This window comes from Prenolepis imparis, unplaced genomic scaffold (assembly GCF_030444845.1).
Source record: "Prenolepis imparis isolate NDT839.2.m4 unplaced genomic scaffold, iyPreImpa1.0 SCAF_1, whole genome shotgun sequence".
In the NCBI taxonomy this organism is placed as follows: domain Eukaryota; kingdom Metazoa; phylum Arthropoda; class Insecta; order Hymenoptera; family Formicidae; genus Prenolepis; species Prenolepis imparis.
In genome coordinates, this window is record NW_028141159.1 from 25,386,103 (window position 1) to 25,400,248 (window position 14,146).

The 14,146-nt window shown below is 36.2% G+C and overlaps 1 protein-coding gene across 1 annotated transcript; it reads right to left on the reverse strand.

Annotated features, from left to right (window-relative positions):
- Positions 1-9,564: 9,564 nt before the first annotated feature.
- On the reverse strand, positions 9,565-12,381 carry LOC145938366 (uncharacterized). The gene is made up of 2 exons (XM_083041898.1): positions 10,866-12,381; positions 9,565-10,082 (listed from the first exon to the last, which is right to left on the reverse strand). The coding sequence occupies exons 1-2, from the start codon at positions 12,379-12,381 to the stop codon at positions 10,063-10,065; spliced, it is 1,536 nt and encodes a 511-aa protein (XP_082898024.1). The 3' UTR covers positions 9,565-10,062.
- Positions 12,382-14,146: the final 1,765 nt, after the last annotated feature.

Below are 14,146 nucleotides of genomic sequence, written 5' to 3' on the forward strand. Positions count from 1 at the left end.
CGCGGCGTTCGATCTCGAAGTATTGCGTGATTGTGCAAATCGCTAACTTGCATCTGTAATTATTGCAATTATCAGTGACAGTTGAAAATTAGTGTGAGACAAAGACTGTTCGTGATCTTTATCAAATCTTCGTCGCACGATGTTAACATTCGGGTCGACTGTTTGAGAAACATTTTCGGTCGCATCACTCGAACCGTTGAAAATACAAAAAAGCTTTGGAATGATAAGCTTAACCGCTTTATTCTGAATTTCGAATTCATCTCTCGATAACAATTAGGAACAGTTTTAAGATCATCACGAGAAACTCATTGATGCTCTCACGGAAATGCTCTCGCGTTCACGCTGTTGTCGTAAGTAATTCTGAATGTTTCTTCTATAGTATTGTTAATTACATCGCATTATGTTCGGAATTTGCGTCAAAATCACTCAATTAGCGACATGATTTCGCTACTCAGGACCTCTGCTTCAATTGTCTTCATCACATGTTTTGATCACATCGACTCAGCGCATGTCGTACTATGAAAGAATGTTAAAAATGCAAAGGTCAGCATCACACATTGCTCCATCGAAAAGCTTCCACCTCCATTGCTACGACCATAAGTCTAGAGACTGTCTCGACTGCTTCGATATCCAGTGCGCGGATCGGGAGCGTTTATCAGGACTATCTCTCATCTCACAGCTGCTTAATTTAAATGTCCGCAGGTTTTACTCGCAACGGCTTGTGTGGCGACGATTATCAAGAGTACGGTGACAACGTTCGTGCGCTGTTAAATCAAGGATTAAAAGACTCAGGTCAGAAGTTATTTACTCCATCCTCAACGTATCTTCAATGTCGATCATCAGCGTCAGTGCTCACAACGTCAGCTCTACTCGAGGCGTCGTTTCTCTGCAACTACGCCCACGTATCGATCGAATTTATTGTTTCTGCATTCGTCCTCCTAAGATCACTGGCCGTATTCCATCCAATAGCAATTATATACTGGACTTATCTTGCCTGCCGTTAGCCGATCCGAATTTCACGATTCCCAATTCAATCGACAGAAGCGGACGGTTACGGATTTCTGTTAGTCGAATCCATCAAGCGAAGACCGTCAAAGGTGTCCATCGCTCAATGTCGACAACAAATGTCACTCTGGATAGTTTCTGGACCCATTCACACTAACACTTCAAAGTTTCAGCAAACTGTGCTCATCTTCCGTTTCAAAAGACGTAAATCTCAACGAAGAGCTTGAGTGGTTTTAGCTTTAGGAAGAAGTTGAGTGATTCGTCAGTTACTCAATCCAGAAAAACAAGATCATTTTCTAGCCATGCATTCTCGCGACAAGACCGGACGATACATCGTTCGTTTATTATTTTGGTCGGCTCACAAGCGTCAGGAGGACTCCCGTTCTTCAGCTGGTCGCCTACTTGAGCGAGTTCGCCAACAAATTTACCGCGATAAGTCCTTCGGTCGACTTTACACTGAATTCATGACAGAATACGCTGCTTTGGATCACATGATGTCAGTAGCTGCTTTTCACAGACATGGCGAGGTCTCAGTCTTTCTTCCACATCACGTCACAGTCCTCCGAGAATCTAGCGTCACAACTAAGCTGCAAGTCTGCATGTTCAATGGCTCATCGCGTGCAACCAGTAGATTATTTCCAATGACTATCTTTATGCTAGGCCCAAACTACAGCAAGAACACCGTCATTTTTACGTTGGCGAACGCATTTGTCTTCGCAATTGACATCGAAAAGATGTATTGACAGATTCTGATACACTCTGAAGACCGAAAGTAGCATTCAATTGGACACATTGTTTATTGGTCAATTAAACATACGACTTTCTGATTGGTTAATCCTGCTAATGACTCTAGGCATCGATCGATATGAGTGATAGCGTGTAATTGCATTATGTGCAAATAAACTTCTAAAAGAAATTTAATCCTTCCTTCACCTCACACTTCAAAGATAAATGAATAGTGGTGAAATCAACGAAATTTCATCTTTGATGCATTCTTGACGACATCGTGATTACTTATGAGAAGTTCAGCACACTCCTCACACAAGTGAAAGCGATCTTAAATTCTTGTCCGCTCTGCGCTCTTTCCGACGATTCTGCCGATGTCAACGCACTTACACCCGCTCATTTCTTCGTCAACAAGTCTTTGATTGTTATTCCAGAACTTTCGCTAACCGACGTTTCAACATTGTCACGCTGGCAACTTCTCCGTTACATGCTCGATTACTTCTGGAATCCATCCAATGGTCCATCGAATTACTTATAACGCCAGCAGATCAGAAATAAATGGCAATAACCCACTCTGTCCACTTACATTAGATTTTTTGCGCTAATACTCAACGAACGATTTCATTCGATGCAATTCACAAAAACATATATAAAATTATCATTGTCATTCATTCATTCATTCATTCATTTCGCTGGTTGTCTTATCATTTATATCATTATTTCGCGTTCTATAAATTTAATTAGTTTTCAGCGACGTTAAGGGGATCCCTCAGCGAACGGCGAACTCCGCCGAAATAGTAGCATCCTCATTTTAAAATTAAAAATATCGATAATTACGACTGACTCGTAGAGTAATTACTGACATTTTAAATTTTATATTATCAATCATCGCAGATCAAATATGTATTAGAAATGTATGTATATATTGCACACATTAAGTCACTTTTTGCTACATCCAATACTATTATAGGTTTGAACGCAAATATGTACTGCTGTTTTTTGCTCTACTATACCTACAACACACGCTCACATACGCATGAATCGTAATACAAACTATATTGTTATATTAGATTTTTAATCTAGATTTAGAAAATAACAGTGTTTTCTCGTGTACTTCAATCTCAGGAAACTTGTTTCTACGTTCATACAAAGTGTACACTTTTTATATGAAGCAGCTTTTATATAATATTATGATGAGTTGACAGCTCATCTGCAATTTGAGACGTCATATTAAGATAAAAATAGATAAGGAAAACTGTAATTTTGTAATTATTTCTCATTTTCCATATGAAACCGGAGTTTCCTGAGATCATTAATGTATATATTGCAATCATGGAGGAGCATTTTTAATTATGTCAAATTAATGCGATTAGAAATACGAAAATAGTAATTTTGTAGATAATACAAACAGTTGAGGGATTCCCTTAATTACGTCCCTAAAATGGCGGTGATCAATATATTTTAATTATTTGCATAATTGCTGAGTGAAATCGCTGTCATTTTGATGTGCTTTATTTGTTTCGATCTATAAAACAATCTATAAATAAAGTTCTCATCAATTCAGTGCAACGTCGCGGTACATCGATCGCTAGTGTTGAGTGTTTTTTTATGCTTTTATTAACATATTCGCTTGTCTCATCACGTGTACCTCGCACCTTCGACCAGCGCTCGGCTCAGCTAATCGAAGCGTTTATCGTTGATTGTCTATTCTAACGAATTCGACATTATCATCTTTAAACATCTTTTTTAAAAGTCAGTCAGTTTTGGACTATTTATATGATCACATCGTTCTTTAATTTTCAAGCCAAGTTTTATAATAAATTAAGACTTATCCAAGTATAACAAATAAAGTATAAAACTTTTGTAACAAAAAGTGAAATTTTTTTCATTAATTAATTCTTCGAAAAGTAAAGTTTTTTTTATTATCTGTGCTCTTTATCTCAAAACTGAATATTTTAGAAAGCACAAAAGGATTAACATTAACATATAACACATAAATAAAGTTAGGTTATAAAAGCTAAAAATTTAGTTAAAGTTTATATTAAAGCAAATTTTATAATTTTCTTCAAAACCAAATATTATTGCGATTACAAATAAAATTGTAATTAAATGTATACTCTTTTCAAAATATATTATTAAAATTGCAATATATCAATCAAACATTACACACTTACTAATTCTAATTACTTAACATAACTAACATGCATATATGAATATTTAAAATGGCAACGAAATGGTCCAAGTTATTCCATTTGGTAACCTGGCTATATAGGGAACATTTTCCGTGATCAACTTTTTTCTTTCTACACTATCGAGATAACTCTCCTTACTCTTACTTTATTAGTACTTATATCTTTTTTCTCTTCTGTCATCTTTTACTAAACTATCCGATAATTTCCTTTTATTATTTATTGAATCATTAATCATCAATAATTTATATAGATTTGTAATTTTAAGGGGATATATCAATGCAAAATTTTCAAAAATTCAAATTTTTAGTTATTACTTATTATTTCGAAAGATACACATTTCAAAAATATTCTTTTAAAAGTTTCAGAAAAAAATCTGTAAAATTGGCTAAGCTTATCCTTTCCCATAAAGTTGTGTCTATAGCACTTGACGTGAAGTTGACTGCGCTAAACAGTGGAATTATCCATAGCAACGAAAACTTAATGTAACCTTTCTGACACTTTCTTTTAATTCATTTTTAATATATATTTCGATTGGTAAACCTGTTTGTATTATATTGAGATCGTATACAAAGAGACGCGCGAAATATATTTACGTTTCGCCTCATGTTAATTATTCGAGTTTTTTTATTTCTGTTTTTTTTGTGTTGTATTATTATGAATCAAAGAAATAAAAGACATGTAGTCGGAAAAGAGGGTTGATAGGAAACAATGCAGGCCAAATCTGGTTAATCGGTATCAAATAGAGAAAGAAAATCTAAATCTAAATATTAGCATTTCTTTTCATAAAAGCAGAACAGCATCGGCAATTATATAAAATTAGACCAAACAATTAGCTATAGAATTTTTAATTTCTAAACAGTTTTCGTAGCAATAAGTCAATTCGTCAAGTGTAAAGTGAAATTTTATGAAACTAATCGATGAGAAGTTGGATTTAAAATTGTGCTAAAATGCAACTCGTGCGAGCTAAAAAAAATTTCCTCGTGCCCAGCAATCAAAAATGCATATGAAATTCGTCGATTTATATTTACAATGGAATTATTGGGAATATCATTAGCTGAAGCAGAAAAAATTTTCTGCATGCATGGGCTTGTTGCGCCCGATTTTTTAATTATTTTGCGAATTATTTGCGATTATAATAAAGCAAATTTGCCAAGCTACAGAATGTATTAAAAATATATTATTAATAAAAGCTGGCGAAGAAAAAAAAATAATTACCAAAAAATGTGGAAAAAATAATCAAATATTCCGTTTCCGACGATGGCTCTTGACGTAAAGTGTTTTTAGCTCTTTACATGGTGTAGTAAGTATTATCGGCTACTACTCCAAAAAAATCCTCGATATTTATGTTAAATTAGCATACTGCAAGACATGTACACTGTGGAAAAAAAAGTTGTTACAGAAGAATATGAAATTTGGAAGGAGGATCACGCTGATAAATGCGACTCAAATCATAGCGGCACCGCAGGTGAAATGGAATCTGATGCCATCGTCGAAATGTTTAAGAGAGCTGAAAACTTACACAAAGCGAAATATGTAAATTACATAGGCGATGGTGATTCAACAACTTATAACAAAATTGTAGTTTATTTCGCATAATGTTAACAAAAAAAGAATGTGTAAATCACATACAAAAACATATGGGTTCTGGATTGCGTAGCTGCAAAGAAAGAAAAAAGGGCCTCGGCGGAAAAGGTAAATCAACTGGTAAACAAATTGAAAAATTGACTACATATTATGGCCTTGCAATACGTCGCAATAGTAACTCTATACAAGATATGAAAAAGGCTATTTGGGCAACGTTTTTTCATAAACTTCTTTTTTTAACATTCCATATAGATGTCTCAACACTCTCAGAACGATTTGGTCGTTTACTTAAGGGAACAAATACAAAATTGACATAGGTATACGGGATTTAATAAATTAAATCGGTTCATCAAAATATACAAAGACACGTTACATAGATACTTCCATAAAAATGTCGTGTACAAAATATCGTGTACCGATTGTGACGCATCCTCTGTTGAACAAACTAAAGATTTTAAAAGATTTTTAAAAACCAAATTAAGTGAGCACCGAAATCATAAACACAAATACACATACGATACAGCAATGAGTGATTACTGATCACAGATTGCTTAATCAAGATTTTGTTAACCAGGATATTGTTGAGATATTGGATGAGGAACTCAATTTATAGAAAAGACTATTGTCAGAAATGTTTTATATTAAACGACAAAAAAACAGTATTAATTTATATATATTAATTTATATATATATATATATACAATATATATATATATATATTCCGTTTCACTATTGTATATATATATATATATATATATATATATATATACACAATAGTGAAACGGAATGTCTAGACCATATTTATGTCCCTATTATCAAAAGTTTACCAAAAATATAACAATGTTCGGTCACAAGGTTCCCCCCCCCCAATGTTTATTTAATGACAAACATCTAACTTGTTATATAATGTCAAAGTTATATTTTGAATTACTCGCGATGGATATTTTGACAAGTGCGGATCGGTCGCGTGCTCTCTCGTATGCCTTTGCGCTCTCTCGATGAGTACCTCTCGAGAATTAAGTTCACTCTTTTGTCTCAGCTTTAGTTTTTTAACACTTGTTTTCATAGTGATTTGTGGTGCACATACGACACACATCCATTCTCTATACGGCTGTAACCGATCAGAGGCGCCTCGTAGAGAGAATGGTGTTTCGTGTTTCGTGGGATACCGCATATTTCGGTCGCACGATTGGCACTTGCTAATTATTGTATGTATCTGTTTCATGTAGTCACTGAGAATGACCCGAAGAGGGGTCGAAACGTTTGGTTTTTGAATTAATAAAATCTTTCTTGTGTTTAAGACAAATGTTTATTGTTCGCGCTTTGACCCGTATCCGCTCTCTATAGCCGGTTTTTATTTTTATATTTTAACGTTATTAGAGTTTGTTTACTAATTTTTCTTTCATAAAATTTCTACCGAAAAAATTCTTCAGCATCAAAATTGTGCGAAGACTCTTGATGCTCGTGACAGCAAGCAAAAGCAAAAGGGATATTGTCTGAATACAAGCAGTATTTTTAATCAAAATAATAACGAGAGTTTCAACGCTATTATCATTTGGAAGTTTGCGCCGAAGACATCGTTTAACGGCTCTTTTACAATAAAAACTGCTGCTAACATTGCCACAATATTATTTAATGATGGACATACAAGATACAAGTCTGATGAATCTTCTGGAGATATTAGGCGTGAGGATAGGTGAAACTTTCCCCATGTTCCGATATTACTGCCAGTACTGAAAATATATAATATACGTAACGTAAACTATAGATTTTCAGTATGGGCAATAATATCGGAGCATGTCCTTTGTATCAATATTGTATAATGGACACGAAACGTACCATTATGGCCGAGCGTCACGCGTGAGAAAACACGCACGAAGAGCGTTTGCAAGCTAAAAGAAGTAAAAACAACAATGCCTACGAAAACTCGAATGCTGAAAAGCTGCTATATGGTTCAGGAATAGCTGATTAGAAATAAGTTAATTAATTTTTTATTTTTGAATGAATGTGTGACTACTGAAACTTTAAACGCATTTTTCTCAAAAAGGACTTTTTTAACCGCATTCACAATAGATCTAAAAAATTCTGCATCCGATTACTATAATTAAGGTCGCAATAATATAAATTTGTTCACAAAATCCATCTCTTTTACCCGATGTAGGATTTTTTTTATTACTCCCTTTTAATTTTTTTATCAATGAAAGGGCTTTATTTTTTCGTCTATTTTTTTCAAAGGTTTGCCATTTTGTCATTTTTTCATAATTTTATTTTTTTTCTACGTCAGGTAATAGTCGTTGGTATATAGTTCATAAATATTTTGGATTTTTATTTCAGATGAACTGTATGGCTGAAATGTTGTCAACGCGACCACCAATTTTTTTTGGAACGCTGACTTTCGAGCTCTGGACAGTGAATATATGGGCTCTAAATTAATTAGAAAAGATTATTTCTATTTTTTTAATACATTTAATAAAATATTCAGAAAGTCACAGAAAGATTCGTTGTACAGTTTCTTTGAAAAAAATTTCTAAAAACACCTTTACTTTTTGAGTGGTTACCCTGGTGTCCCCCTTAATAGTGAGAAAATATTTTTTATTTCTTATTTGTTGTAATTAATAACCATCGATAATTTTTTTTTATTATTTATTGAATCATTAATCAATAATGTATATAGATTTATATAGACTATATAGATTTGTAACTTTAATATAGTGAGAAAATATTATTTCTCATTTGCTTGTATTACTTTAAAGGCGCTCTATCACACAATTATGTTATTATCATAGCATCATTATATTGCATTACTATAGCAAAGTTTTCTTCCTTTATTACGATTACGTGTTTACCTTATCTATAATAGCCGTTTGAATATAAATTGTATCCAGGAAATCATGCCTGAAAGCCTGTCCAAGCAAAACAAGATCGCATTGTCAATATTTCTTTTATAAAATAAAATCTACAGAATATTTAATAATTATGCGCGAGGAATAGAGTGCAATTTAAAGATTGGAAACTCATAAAATCTCGTCAGCGTGAGTTAATGACTCAATTCTTCAAATTCCAAATGTGTAATTATGAAGCCAACATCTGATCAGGAGTGGAATTACGTGCACAATCGAATTCGATCAGTCGACTTCTAATGCGTTTCTGCTCTACAGTTTTCTTAGTTCATGCTTATTTATCATTGGATTTTTGACAAAAAACCTGTAGAGCAGAAACGCATTAGAAGTCGACTGATCGAATTCAATTGTGCACGTAATTCCACTCCTAAACCTACAGAGCCGAAAACATTAAATATTAATAAGGCTGCTGTAACAGGAACTATTAAGGCCTGTGTCCACGATACTAGAAATTCGGTCCGAGTTCTCGATTCAAATTCTCGAATAGAAATAGTTGTACTTTGACGACTCTAGATGGCTTATAGTCGAATATGTAAAAAAATAAAGAAAAAATTATTAAAAGTTATAAAAATTATATTTCTATTATCCAATGTCACGTTCACCAACATTTATTAGCTATTTATAAATGTAATAATAATGTTGACAACAAGAAATTAAATTGATATAAACCTAGCAACTAGTATGGAAAAATGGGACGCGACGCATTTTTTCATCCGAGCTTTCTATTCGAGTTTTGCATCCAAGTTCGGTGTGTCCACGATCCGAGTTTTAGTAACTTTTTCTCGGTCCGAGAACTCGGACCGAATTCTCGGATCGTGGACACAGGATTTTACAGTTGGAATTGGTTTTATCCTTCTGGAAGAGAGCTATGTGCAGCCATGAATATTCCATGCATGTCCGATAAAACTTATATTAAATATCGAAAAAATTTAATCAATGGTTTTAAGAAAACAACCGTGGAAAATATAAAAATGACTAGCAAAGTTGAAAAGCAACTCGATCTCGAAAGAAAAGAAACAATAAACTATATTCGGTATATAACTGTTATAGCGGACAATAATTGGATGAAGACATCAACGCCTACGATTCTCTTTCCGGTGTTGATGTTACAATTGGTTACTGCACAAAAAAAATTCCTTCGTCGGTGTCCGCAATAAATTTTGCACGATATGTAATGTAGTGTAGTGAAACAAAACTAAATCGAATCAAGAAACCATAAATGCTACAAAAATTTCGATCGTAACACAAGCTCCACAACATGGAGAGCGATACTATTATAAAAGGCTTTAAAAGTAACCTGGAAATGCATGGAATGATTTATAGAACTGCTATTAATGGTAATAGCAGCGTATATCAGACCATCGATGATAATAGAGACCATACCGCGAACAAATGGTGACCGTGCAAATATTGAATATATCAATTACTTGTTTCGCAATCTATGCAAAAAGTTAAGACCCAGTAAGCAAAATATTAGCAGTATGTCGGCAGATTGGCAGCAAATTCAATCAGAGTATTGCGGCAGATTGACATCAACTGCGTCCGCATTGAGCTTGTGTTTTGTCAGCAGATTCTGCTGATCGAAGCTCCGCCCACCGCCGCTCTTTGTTCGCTGACGCAACGGTCCATGACAAAGAGATTCCGCGAAATATTAATTATATGCTTTCGCGAGTAACTAAAATAATACAGATAACATAAATTATTTATTCTTAAATTAATATTGCAAATATAATTAAATGCTAACATAAAATAAAGAAATACGCCTGTTGCGTGTCCTACGTCATCCCGGACGTCACAGTATAACTAAAATTATCGCAAATAACATAAAATAACAAAATACGCCGGTTGCGTGTCCTACGTCTTCCCGGACGTTACAGAATAAACTAATATTATCGCGAATAACTTAAGATAATAAAATACGCCGGTCGCGTGTCCTACGTCTTCCCGGTCGTTATGGCATAAACTAAAATATCGCCCGCTGTGCGGAATGATAATTGTTGAGCGCGTTATAATTAAATAACATGTACTCGTCAAGAGTAAACTCTTGTAAATAATATCTTTTTCGCGAAACGTGAGTCCTGCGTTTGCACGGTTAGCTAAAATAAAGTTATATTTTACTCGGTGCTGGGAAACTATCGGTTTTGCACCCACTACTACTAGAGAACTGAATATCGTTTGGGATAAAGTCCCCTTAAATATAATAATATCGTGAATCGCGATTCCTACAGTCATTACATATGTAAAAACAAAATTAAATATTGCTCCTTGAGCCAGAACTAAAAGAAATACTTGTGGTTTCTCTGAAAGTGCACTAGGGTATAGCTTCTCAATATATAAGAAGTGTGGCGTATCTACACTTTCCGCTAGATTTATTATTTTCCGCCTCGTTCGCGCTCTGGAATCTATTTGGATCGCGGAATAATCAATTACAGCCCATTATTACTAATTTTGCCGGTACCTTCCGCTACTCGTTTTCCATGTTTTGCTGCTTGTATATTCGGAGTCCCCGTGTGCTCCGCCGAAGATTGGGCTGAAACCCCCGATTTCAAGGTTATGCGTCGCCCTCCGATGCCTAGGATGGAAACGTGTGCAGACGAGCGTTGAAGGCGGAAACGCTGTGCAAGGGCTTCGGTAACCAGTGATACCTCAGAACCGGAATCGACCATCGCGCGCACCTGATGCATGGTTCCTTGACGGTCCAAGACATTGACGCGTGCGGTTGCTAGGAGCATTGTAGCTTCCTTCGTGTTGTGGCTTTGCACGTGGAGAGACGAGACGGTAGTGGACGATTTGGTTTCAGGCGCGTACGCGTCATGCGTCGACGAGTGGTGCCGCGCGTTGCATGCGGCACAGGACTTCTTCGATTGGCAATCTGCGAGCTGATGTTTACCTAGGCAGTTGGGGCACAGATGATTGGATTCCACGAACGTCTTCTTCTCCGTCGGCTTTTTCCTTTGAAAGTCACTGCAGAACAGGATGTAATGATCTCCCTTCTTGATCGTCTTCTGCGTTACATGCGACCTTGCTGATTTTGTGGAAGCATTCGACTTGCTTCCGGATGCCTCGCTCGACTCGCCCTTTGCAGGATGCAACGCTTCCAGTGTGCGCATTCGACACTCGAGAAATGTCTTAAGTGTCTCGTACGACGGGGGGTCGGATGTTTCGCCTATCGCAGTTTTCCAGTCCCGCCGCGAGCGCGAGTCGAGCATTTCGACTATGAGGTGCACGAGTAGATCCGTGCAATCCGTGATTGGGCGGTCGATGCTGCCTAGCGTTCCGACAGTATTCAACATCCCATGAAAAATACGTTTCAAGTCTCCAACTGATTCATTCTTCATTTTAGGTATTGCAAGGAAGGACGACAGACAGGACCTCACCAGAAGCCGTTTGTTTTCGTAGTGGTTGACCAACATGAACCACGCCCGGTCGAAATTTGCATCAGTCGTGGGTATGTTCCGGATCATCTTCTCGGCTTCCCCTTTCACACTGGATCTCAGGTAAAATAGCTGCTCCACGCTGGACACAGCTGCGTCGGTTACCACGAGCGATCGGAAAAGGTCGCGAAACGCCGGCCACTCCTCATACTTGCCGGAGAATGTTGGAAGCTGAATGCGAGGGAGCGTCCGCCGCGGAGGAGGTGGATCTGGTGTCTCCGGCGGCGCCATTGCACTCTTGAGTGAGCTCAAACAGTCCATGAGCGTGCCTCTTTGGACCGTAAATGCTTCTTCTACCAATCCGTAGTAGTCTGCTTTAATATAATCGCGCTTCGATACCAAATTCCAGTGAGTACTGTACAATTCCTCATAATTCTGTTCGAATTTGTTCCAATGCGCTTCCAAGGTTTGTAAGCGTGATTCGATCACTCCTACGGTGATTTTGGCAGTGCCTGACTTCTTCAAATATTCGTAGGCTCGGGCAATGCGACCATGGAGATCCTGTTGACTCCTCAACAAAGCGTCGGCATCCATGCTCATGGTGGACCGGCGACGCGGCAGTGCAACCAACGGCGAAGCAACCGAACTGCAAGATGCACGCTCACGAGCACGTGAATGCACTGACTCCTATGAGAGCCTGTCGCGGAAGAGGACCGCTGGAGAATGGACACAACAAAAAAGATCCGGCTCGAAGGACCAGCAATGTTACATGAAGGGCAAGGTTGTTTGGACACCGCAAGTAAAGTATTGCACAATCTTGACATTACACGATATATTTCAGACAAAAAAGAAAGTACAAATATATATAATAAAAAAAGGACACAATTCGTATTATTAATAACTCGCAAATGCACCCGCGGTAGTTCGAAGTAAGCACCTTCGATTGAATATGAATATAATACGGCGCGACGACTTTCGATAGCGAATACGAAAAGCAATCTGGCGCTGCTTTTTGCGCGCTCGTTGCTTTTATACGCGCGATTTTTCTAGACGTTTCTAGATAGGATTTAGCGCGATACAGTGAACGACGAGGTGACTTTTGGCATGTATTGTTGTTAAGATGCTAGATGTTTTGTTTGGTTTAATGACTCGAGTTGACAATTTTACTGTCGACAATTATTTACGACAGCCTTGAAGGTGACTGTCGAATCTAAACATGTGCGCAGGGCAATGCCGAATATTTTCATGTAACGATAATTGATTTTGTAATAATGCGCTCTCTTAGTTTCAAACATACAATCTGACAGCAATTTGCGAACAGGACCTGCAGTTTCTTGCAATTTGAACATAAATATATTAATAAAATTGAATATTTTTTAATAAATATAACAGATGCATAAGATGTTATCAATTAATTATAATTTTCTTTTCATAAATATGACATTTAATGTATAACATATATGTTATATCGTAGTTATATCTCATATAACAAATGTTCAATTTAATTAAATTTTAATAATAAAATAAATTGTAAAAATAAATTAATTTTTAAAATTTAAGATATAATTATTTATATGAGAATTAAATTCTTGCTTTATGCTTTAAATGAATAGGAAATAAATCAATATAGGAAGTAAATGGATAATTTATCCTATTGATTCCAATCAGTTTAAAACTGATAGAAATGTACTTTTAATCCTTTAATAATAGGCCACGACTTTTGCAGACTTTATATGTATTTTTAACAGAAATTTGATTGCGAGAAAATACATCGCATAGCGGTAAGCGAAGGAACTATTAAATAACTGCAAAATGCAGATTCTGTTGTCAATTTGTCAGATTGTGCGCACGCAAACCTTGCTCGATTTCTGCCGCCAATCTGACATCAAACTACGCGCAGATTCCCAACAGATCCTGCTCGGTTTCTGCCGCCAATCTGCTATGATAATTTTATACAAATCCTACTTGGTTTATGCTGCTGACTTGCTACCAAATTATGTCAGCAGGTTTTGTAACATTTCTGCCAACATTCTGCTATCATTATTTCATATAACAGATTTTGTATACAATCTACAGTTTTTTTGCTAGCAAAAATATATAACAGACGTTTGGCAAAATCTGTTCAAACAGATATGGCTGTCTGGGGAGTTGTAGTATAGAGACAACTCAGCAAGAAATGCATAGAAAGCGTGATTTTGTCCAGCTACGAAATGTTGTAAAAAAACAATGTTTTGAAGATACAACAAGAAGTGATAAAAGTAATTCATTTACGAAAATAAGAAGAGCAATCTGACCATTATGTAAGGGTTTCGAGACCGACTGGCATAGGGCCATTCCCACGCACGTAGAGAATCGATGGGCATAG

Excerpts from the sequence above, each read along its gene's own strand:
- LOC145938366 (XM_083041898.1), bottom strand. The coding sequence starts at position 12,381 with ATGAGCATGGATGCCGACGCTTTGTTGAGGAGTCAACAGGATCTCCAT. Across the intron at positions 10,083-10,865 it reads TGGAAAACGAGTAGCGGAAG|TTACTCGCGAAAGCATATAA; the intron begins GTACCGGCAAAA and ends GTATTATTTTAG.